This window comes from Rhinolophus sinicus, chromosome X, assembly GCF_036562045.2.
Source record: "Rhinolophus sinicus isolate RSC01 chromosome X, ASM3656204v1, whole genome shotgun sequence".
Taxonomy (NCBI): Eukaryota; Metazoa; Chordata; class Mammalia; order Chiroptera; family Rhinolophidae; genus Rhinolophus; species Rhinolophus sinicus.
In genome coordinates, this window is record NC_133768.1 from 38,365,944 (window position 1) to 38,376,322 (window position 10,379).

The window sequence follows — 10,379 nt, forward strand, 5'->3', positions numbered from 1 at the left end:
ATACTTCAACCAAAAAAGAAAAGTCTCCTGAAATACACTCTTGTAAGTGGAACAGAGGCGATTTTTCGAAAAACATGTGAACTTAAAAAAGTCAAACAAAAAATGAAAGTAAAAAGAAGGTACTGACTATATATTTCTTTAATTATATAGTCACAGGATATAAAGTACAGTATAGGGAATATAGTCAATGGTATTATAATAGTTATGTACGGTGTCAGAGGGGTAGTAGGCTTGTTAGGGCTATCACTTTCTGAGGGGTGTAAATGTCTAACCACTATGTTGTTTTGTACACCTGAAACTAATAAAAAAAAAGTTACTGATAATCAAGTCATGTAAGCCTAATATCATGCATATAAACTAATGGCAAACAGCATTGCTCAGTGTCAGATGTTTAATGAGAGTAACAGGATGCATCCAGCCTCACCTGTGCAGCCTTTCAGGCAGGAAGGTTAACAGGTTACCAGCTAACAGGTTAACAGGGTGGTTAACGTCTTCCCCAACTTCTATTTTAATGAAAATTTCAGAGCACACCAAAAAGTTGAAAGAGTATAAAGTGTACCCTTTCACCCACCACCTAGATTTAACAATTGCTAGAATTTTGCCATATTTGCTTTCTCTGTATATGTGGTGTGTATATTTTTTGACTGAACTTTTTAAAAGTAAGTTTCATACATTAGAACTCATACACTTCACTCATAAATACTTCAGCCTGTATCTCCAAAAAATAAGTACATTCTCCTATATAACCTCAATTGTCACACCTAACAAAAACAACAGTAATTCCCTAATACCATCTAGTATCAAGTCCACATTCAAATATCATTGATTGTCCCCAAAACATTTTTACAGCTTTTTCATGAACCAGAAGCCAGTCAAGTTTCCTGCGCTACATTTCATTGTCTCTTTCGTCTCCAATAACTTAGAACACCGTCTTAGCCTGCTCAGGCTGCTAGAACAAAATACCACAGACTGCGTGGCTTAAACAACATTTATTTCTCACAGTTCTGGAGGCTAGAAAGTCCAAGATCAAGGTGCTAGCAGACTCGGTGTCCAGTTAAGGCCCTCTTTCTGGATTGTAGATGGCTCCTTTCTTGCTATATCCTCACATGGCAGAGAGAAAGAGAGCTCTGGTCTCTTCGTCCTCTTACAAGGGGACTAATCTCATCATGAAGGCCCCACCTTCATGACCTCCTCTAACTCTTACCACTTCCTAAAGGTCCCACCTGCGAGTACCATCACAGTGGGGATTAGGGCTTCAACATATGAATGGGTGTGGGGACACACAATTCAGTCCATAACAAACATCCCACCTCTTTGTTTCTCTTGACAAAGACTTTTTGAAGAAACCAGAATAACTGTCTTGTAGATTGTTCCATATCATGGATATGCCTAATTGTTTTCACATGTTATTTTATCATTTGTTTCTCCATTCCCTATATTTCCTATGAACTGGAAGATGTACCTAAAGCCTCCATTAGATTCAGATGAAACACTTGGAGGACAAATACTACATAGGTAAACTGTATGCTTCTTATTACATCACATCAGGAGGCACATAATACCAGAGGGTAATTTGATGACGTGACTGTAAGATGGTGACTGCCAGACCTCTCCACTGCACCTTCTTTCCTTTGCGATAGGCAAGTCATGTGTGGGGTGATACTTGGCACCATGCAACTACCATGTTCCCTAAACAACCTCTCACCTGTGGCTCTGGAATTCATTGAAAATCCTTGTCTAAATCAATGATCGTGGAGAGTTGTGAAATGGTGATTTTTCTAATTACATCATTTCAAAAAGGTTAACTTCTGAAAGTTCTAAGAAACGCTTTCAGGAAATGTTTTTTCTAATTTTAAGACACATTTTACTTCCATTTGTAACTTTTAAGTAACTAATGCTACCTAACCACATAACTATAATCTATTTCTAACACATTTTTTGCTATATAAAAGTCATTTGCTTTATTTTAAAACAATGTTTCAATTGCAAAAGGAACAGGTGGGTGTTAACTAATATTTCAGGCCATTCAGAAGAGCATAAAGGGAAAAGTAACATCTTCCCTCCCTCTCTCTCAACAACTGGTCCCACTGCCAAAGGATAACCAATGCTAAGTTTGTGTATCTTTCCAGAGGAGCACACGTCATGTATAAATGTATATGCATCATGTTTATGTACATAAATTACACTAGTTTTAAAGAATAAATGAGATAATATTATGCAATGCTGCTCTGTGCCTTATTTTTTCCACAACAGTATGTTTGGACACCTGCCTTAAAAGGACATCTGAAAACACCCCTTTTTACCAGCTGCATAGTATTCCTTAGCAGGAATGTGCTATGTTAACTAGCCCCTTCTTGATGAATACTGCAACTTGTTTCTGTCACAACAAATATTTCTGTCTATATAAAATGCTAGTGCAAGTAACATGCTAATGCAAGTATTTCTGAAGAATAAAGTCCAAGAATTGAGACTGCTGGATAAAAGAGTAGGGTAAATACCTTGTACATTTTTTTCTAGGTATTAACAAATAGCCCACCAAAAAAATTACAATTCTCTTCTCCCCACTAACTGTATCCTAATGCATTGTCAAATTACACAAGGCCTCTACTGAAGGAACTTCACATAGCAATGTTGGCCAAAGAATCACAAAGTCTAAAGTGAGAATGAGAACTAATATTTACCAAGTGTTTAAATACCAGACACTACACTTGACCTTTAGAGGATTTCAATCATACAATAATCCTGTGAAATGAGTGACATTGTCTCCATTTTTGAAAAGAGGAAGTTAAGGCTCAGATTGCTTACCCAATGTTATATACAGCTTTATAAGTAACAGGGCCAGCATTTGAACCCAGGGGATCTGGCACCAAAGTAAGACCACATGGAGCTGCCCCACACTGGGGCCAAAGTGACAGGGTTCTCAAAAAAAACGAGGGCTCCTGATTAACCAGGAAGAGGGTGATTCCAAAATGTTTGCTCACAGGTTCAAATGTTAATTTCATGCCACTGCAAAAAATCATATTTTCCCTTTGCAAACTGCCTATGAACCCACTCTCAGGTTGTGCTTAGCAATGCAGCTCCAACAAAGCAACAATGATCCCACGGGCCACAGAACCTGAATGGCTGACCAACATGTACTTGGAAAGTTGATAGGCCGGGAGCAGGGGGAAACGTGAAGCAGGTGGTAGGCTAGCACGGCCAAGTCAGATATTTTGGCCCCGTATCAGTTGTCACCAAAACATTATGGGGGAAGCGGAACTGCTGTACACATGAAAGAGAACCACAATTAACTGACACAGTATGTTTGTACCACCTTTCTCTGACTCGAACACTTGCTATTTCTGCTGCACAGACATGCTGGGCCCAGTAACTCTAGGATGGCACTTAATCACATACAGAGCCAGACAGCTGGGGGCTCCCTGCCCTGACAAAACAAGTTAGACTGGTGGCCATGCCTGCAACTGTGGGTCTGGGGCGCTGCTTTCAACTTCGCTGGAGAGGCTGTTCTGTGGTCACCTTCCCTCCAGCAGCCTGGGGCTGTTGTCAGGGAGTATTTAAATCTCTCCCTTGGTGGGTGGGGGAGTTCCTGTGAATTTAAAAGCATTCACGATGGTTATTGTCCTTAGGTCGTTTGCACTCAAGCAAGTGCTTATTGTGGGATCCGTTTGTGCACACCACTCCTAATGTAACATCAACTATTCTTTGGGCGTAATGTGATAAAAGGGAAGGGAAAGAAAGTCTCTTCCCTTTTCCCCATTTTGTCTAAATTCTACGCACAGGACTCCAGAAGTTACATGGGTACAGACGACAGTTGAAAGGTCACAGAAAAGTGACAGCATAATGAGATTTAAACAGGGAGAAGTGAGCATCAAATTGGATGATCTGAGGAACATCTTAAAATATTATTACAAAGCCACAGAATGGCGGCATGGACACACTTCCATAGTCCAAAAATCAAAAAGTGAGTGATGTCTCCCTCCTATCCCTATGTCACAGCCACCTAGCTCCTCCCCTGCACCAAGGAAGCCAATGTTACTTAGTCTATTGCATGTCCTTCCAGAGATATTTTATGACTACACTGGAAAATATAATTATCACAATCTATTTTAATACATTACTATATGTTATATATATTATATTAATATATCACAATCTATTTTAAATATTTAAGCCTTCCCTCTCAGATTAAAGTGCCACTTAAATATTTTTAAAGTGGCAAAAATTAGCTTTTTCAAAATTTCAAAGTAAAGAGTTTTAAAATTCACAGTTGAATTCTTTCACTCATAAAAATTTGCCAATATTTAAAAGTTAAATTGTTTACCTCCAGAAATGAAGTTGGGCACACAGCAGATACTTACGTGTTTCCTTGGGTCGCTTTGTCCTTTATTACTCAGAGGCAACAGGACAGTTACTCACTTCCTCTATTGATCTTGACAAATGCAATCTGATTTCTTACTATTAAAAAAGAGAAGTCCTCAAAACCTGTATTTCATTCACTTAATTGTTCACAGATTTTCATACTGAATTTTTTTGTCAGAATCCCAATAGTCTTCAGTATATAATAAATAATTAGCTAATCAAATGACATTAGAATACAGATTGGGGGGACTTGAAACATAAGAGTAAATATCTCTGAAAGAAAGAGAAAAATGTTTCTCACAACTACAGGCAATCCACACCAAAGTAATATTTGGCATAACCGAGGACATCGCATATTGACAAACTAAATTTCTTAATACATTTCAAAGTAACACCAAAACCCACAGACATAGAACAAAACTACACGGAATGCTATGAAATGATGTTGCTTTTTCTGAACAATCATCAATTAAGCCAGATTTCAGTAACACAAAATGAAACAGTACACTGTAGCGCGGCCCCAACGACTAAAAGCTTGAGATGAGTTTTAAAAGTACATATCAGCAAAGGAAAATTCCACTGCTGCTTTTAAGCCTTAAGATAAAGGTGACTGAGCTTCTAAGAACATGGATACTCCTCGGAAAATGTAGTTTTTAAATCCCCAATTATTTTCTATGAACTTGAGCATGTATTTATGAGCCTATCAAAGCTACCTTCTAAAAGTATTTCACATTGTACTTTAACGAACTGGATCTAGGGGCTATAAAATAAAAATACTTTCAAGGCTATCTATACACATATAATGGCAATCTTCATTTGCATTATGGGTCAGAGTCAATCGCCAGAAATGACACCATGCTTCAATTCCCCACTCTGCTCTCTGCTCAGGAAACCTTTTAGCTTACCTGCAGCCCTGGCATCAGACATTTGTAACCAACTGACACAAACCATTGAGCTCAAGAATGACCAGATATCCAGGCCAAAGTTTGTGTTCACACCTGTAATTTGCAATAAGCAAACTCAGTTTGGGACTTGGTCCTGTTTCAATTCAAGATCAGTTGAGGCCACTACCTCTTCATAACTCAAGGGCTCCCGACAGCACTTCGCAACCTTGGTGGCCATGAGTCTGGGCTGTCAACGACCAATCAAGAACCATGAGAAGCAAGGCCCAGGGCAACGGGTAATTTTCACATTAAAGATTAAGGTGTCTGCTTTCCATTCTCTATCAGGGAACCCTGAATGTAAATTGAGTGGATAGATCCCTCCAGTATAAGTGAAGTAAAATACTCCCTATTGGAAACAGTCATGAAGTGGACTCATTTATTTCACACGAGGATGCCAATGTAGGCTTTAACTCTACTGAATTAAATTCAAAAACAGAATACTTGGTTCCAGTTTGGAGTTATGGGGGAAGGGGTGTTAGGGGGCATGGTGGGTGAAGAGGGATGATTCAGACTGTGGCTAAATGACACCCATGTAATAACAGAAGATTTGTACACACCATTGTGCATGTCACACCATGTGCCATTAAATCCAGAAAAGGATGGCATCAGCCCACCCTTCTCAACAAAACAAGACTGACTCCAGAATTAAAACCACTACTTTTCTTCTTCGTGCCTCACAAATGTATTTTCAGAGTCGCGTCCATATTTGTGTGAGGAATACCAACGCTCGTCTCCGCTTGGAGAAGGCAAGTCACTGGATGTAACTTTCCACCTGGACACAAGGAGCAAGGTACGCCTGTATCCCTGACTAGGCCCTACATGTCTGGGCACCACTCTGGGTCCTGGACGCTCACCTTTCACATCGCTTGATGCTCCAACTTTATTAACCAGAGACCGGGGAATACCGATCTCAGAAGTGGAAGCCCAGCCTGGTTGATCATGGATGTGGCTGGCATCCACCAGGCCCCGCCAGCCCCCGCCAGCCCATGCCCAAGCTGAGAAGCCCTCAGCCCTCACCCCCACCCTCACTGTGGCCTGCCTCCTGGAGTGGAGCAGTCCTCTGCGAAGTCACCCACCTCCCGCCAAGGTACACACACCCAGTTGAGATGAACTGGGACGTGGGGGAGGGGGGACCGCGATGCGGGGTGAGACAGAACCCGGCCACCTCTGTGTCTTTCATTTTCCTGGTTCCCCGATGAAGAAACGTCGAAATGGAGTGGAATTCTTTTAAACGGTAATAGAAAGGCAGAAATGCAGACAGTTGACCTTGGAAACTAAAACCGTCGCAGCGGGAAAATAAAAAGGAACGAAACACTTTGGCAAGTGAAGGGGGAGCACAGCACAGCGCAGCGCAAAGGGGAGCACAGCGGCCCGGCCGCTCGAGGGGTGTGGGGATGGTGGGCGCAGGTGGGGTGCTCACCATAGATCATGGCCAGCCCGGTCTCATGCAGGAAGCGCACCCGGCGGTGCTTGAAGAGCCAGATGGTGAGGATGGTGAGCGTGAGCAGCAGGATGAAGGTGAGCAGGCTCACGCTGTCTTGCCGGTGGCTCTCCTCTGCCTCCTTCTCAGTGGCTAGCTCCTCCATGGCGCTGCTGTCCTCGGCCGCCGCCCCAGAGGAGGAGGCCGCGGCAGCGACACGCAGCCCCCGACCCAGCAGCAGCGGCACCAGCGACAGCAGCAGCAGCCGCTGTGGCAGCACCCGGGCCGCCCGCCCCGGGCCAAGGCGCGCCGCGTCACCACCAGGCTCCATGGCTCCAGGGCCGCCCGCGTCTCCTGCACACGGGGAACTGCAGCCCGCGCCGTCGGCGGGTTCGCACCGCGCCAGCGACCTGCCGGAGTAGCCGTGGGCGCCGCAGCTCCTCCTCCCGCTGGCGCCCGGGAGGGGGAGGGGCGCACGCAGTGCGCAGGATCCCCAAGCACCGCCCCCCGCCCGCGCACCTGTTCGGGCCCCCGCTGCGCCGCGCCCAGCGCGGGCCTGGCCACAGAAGGAGGGTCGGCAGTCACTCACCGACCCATGGGCGGGGCCGCCAGTGCCCTGGCCTCTCTGCGCTCCTATGCCGGGTCCTGGCGTACCTGGCCAGGCCGTCTGCGGTCGCGGGGCGGGTTCCCAAGCTCTCGCCGCCACGCTTCCTAAACCGGACGCCAGAGGTCGCCTGTACCTGGCAGGAGCATCAGCTTGAATTCGCGCTATGCAGTCTCGAGTCCTCTCTGAGACCACTGTGTAGCCGCCCTGGGCCCAGTAAAGTCAGGGCTTTGGGGGAAGCGAGGAGCCGCGAAGCCATGTTACCCGCTACACCTCTCTTTCCACATCTTTCATAGTGCCTGCCAGCTCTCGGCGCTTCCCAGAATCTGCCAGTCTTCATTCAAAGCTCTGCTCTAGTCTGTCCCAAAGTAAGGACGGATAAGGAATCAGAAGTGGGGGGAGTGTTCAAATATATCCTTCACCACTTGGGGAATAAACTGACGTTTTATTCTGGGAAAAGGGTTGAACCAGAAGGAAGTGAATACTTGCCATTCCAGGTAGGTGAGCAGCAGGTGGCGCTGGTGGGGGGGCGGAGATTATGCTGGTGGCCCTTTTATGTTGACCCTCTGGTAGCCCAGAAAGTCTTTGGATGATTCTTAGGACCAGGACCAGCTCTGGAAAAAAATTATATACTGGACTCTGGAGGATAAAGCTTCCTGGAACAAATTCTCAGAAACTAGAATTTTTCAGTCCACCTTGTTCCTCTGGTCAAGAAAGAAAAGAGAGATAGAATTATTAACCACTGAATTCCCAATGCTAACACTGTGCTCATAACATTTCAGAGTGATTTATTGAACCACTCTGAAATCCGTACCAACTGTCCGTATTTCTCTCCCAGAAGTGTTTGCATTTTTAAGAGGATTCATTGAAGAAAGCAATGCTTAACTAAAAGGAGTAATGATAGGGTAAAGGTGGCATTAGGTAGGAAAGATCGTTGGAGCACTGCAGCCTTCTGGTTCCCCTCTAGGTGAACACTCTGCCAAGCCTGTTTAGGACTGTCTTTAAGCAGGAGAATCTCTTCATCTAGATTTTAGCTAGCGTGTTTCCTATTCCTCCAGACTGTCACCCAGCACCTGCAAAAATCCTTATACCTTGGGGCCGGCCCGGTGGCTCAGGCGGTTAGAGCTCCATGCTCCTAACTCCGAAGGTTGCCGGTTTGAATCCCACATGGGCCAGTGGGCTCTCAACCACAGGGTTGCCAGTTCAACAAATCGAGTCCCGCAAGGGATGGTGGGCAGCGCCCCCTGCAACTAAGACTGAACACGGCACCTTGAGCTGAGCTGCCACGGGGCTCCCGGATGGCTCAGTTGGTTGGAGCGCATCCTCTCAACCAGAAGGTTGCCAGTTCGATTCCTTGACTCCCGCAAGGGATGGTGGGCTGTGCCCCCTGCAACTAGCAACAGCAACTAGCAACGGCAACTGGACCTAGAGCTGAGCTGCACCCTCCACAACTAAGATTGAAAGGACAACAACTTGACTTGGAAAAAAGGCCTGGAAGTACACACTGTTCCCCAATAAAGTCCTGTTCCCCTTCCCCAATAAAATCTTTAAAAAAAAATCCTTATACCTTGACGTTCCATGCAGGTTCCCAATGTAATTGCAAACACTGAAAACGTGGATTGTCACAGAAAGTTATACAACAGTGGGAAAACATGATGTAATTTCTGGCAACTCACTAAAATCTATGTTTGCTGAAAACTGGCCATATTGGTCATAATATTTAATATTACACCCTCTTGGGTTCCCAAAAATCAAAAACAGAACTTTTCTCTGTAGCTCACAATGAGGACAACTTAGGAGCTACCTTTAAAGTACAGACTTCTTAGTACTTGTGGCAGATTGTATTTTCCAAAAATGCCTGCAGCCATATTTCCAATCCCACATGCTCTTCTTCCACTCCCCCATCAAGAGTTGGCATCTATGTTCCCTCCCCCTTGAACCTGGGTGGACCCTTGCAACTGCCTCAAAGAATAGAATGTGGCAGTGGAGACTGCATAACTTGTGAAGCTAAGTCATAAACGGCAACCTAATTCCTATCTGGCTCACTCTCACGCTCTTGCTCTTCACTCACTTTGGAGCCCTGAGCTTCCATGTAAGAAATCTAGACCACAATGAGATATCACCTGGCACCTATTAGAATGGCTATCATAAAAAAGACAAGAGACAAATGCTGACGAGGATGTGGAGAAAAAAGGAATCCTTGTGCACTTTTGGTGGGAATGCAAATTGGTATGGCCACTATGGAAAACAGTATGGGGGGTCATCAACAAATTAAAATTAGAGCTATCATATTATCTAGCAGTCCCACTTCTGGGTATATATCCAAAGGAAATGAAAACAGCATCTCAAGGAGATATCTGCACTCCCATGTTTAGTGCAGCATTATTCACAATAGCCAAGATACAGAAACAACCAGATTGTCCATCAGTGGATGAATGGATAAAGAAGATGTAATACACCACACACACACACACACACACACACACACACACACACACACACAGGAATATTCAGCCATGAGAAGGGAAATCCTGCCATTTGTGACAGCATGGATGGAACTTGAGTCCATTATGCTAAGTGAAATAAGTCATATAGAAAGACAAATACTGTGTAACCTCACTTATATGTGGCAGGAATCCAAAGAAGCCAAACTCATAGAAACAGAGAGTAGGATGGTGGTTACCAGGGGTTTGGGGGTGGAAGAAATGGAGAGCTATTGGTCAAAGAGTACAAACTTACAGTTATAAGATGAGTAAGTTCTGGGGATCTAATGTAAGCACGATGATTATAGATAACAATACTGTACTATATACTTGAAAGTTGCTACGAGAGTAGATCTTAACTGTTTGCACTACGAGAATGAAAGTAATTATGTGATATGATGGAGATATTAACTAACACTATAGTGACAATCGTGTTGCAATATATAAATATCAAATCACCATGTCGTGTACCTGAAACTTACACAATGTTATATGTCAATTATACCTCAAAAAAGCTAGAAATTTTAAAAAAAGATCTATCTCCCTTGAAGCTGCCATGCTGCAGAAAT

At 44.2% G+C, this 10,379-nt stretch overlaps 1 protein-coding gene across 2 annotated transcripts in view; it reads right to left on the minus strand.

The window, feature by feature from the left end:
- SLC9A7 (solute carrier family 9 member A7) overlaps positions 1-7,370 on the minus strand; it is a 151,031-nt gene extending 143,661 nt beyond the window's left edge. Inside the window, exon 1 of one of the 2 annotated variants that reach the window (XM_019717411.2) lies at positions 6,724-7,370. In XM_019717411.2, the coding sequence (XP_019572970.1) occupies positions 6,724-7,054 (331 nt within the window). In that variant the 5' untranslated portion in view covers positions 7,055-7,370. The remainder of the gene's footprint in view (positions 1-6,723) is intronic. The other variant, XM_019717412.2, reaches the window with a different exon arrangement.
- Positions 7,371-10,379: the final 3,009 nt, after the last annotated feature.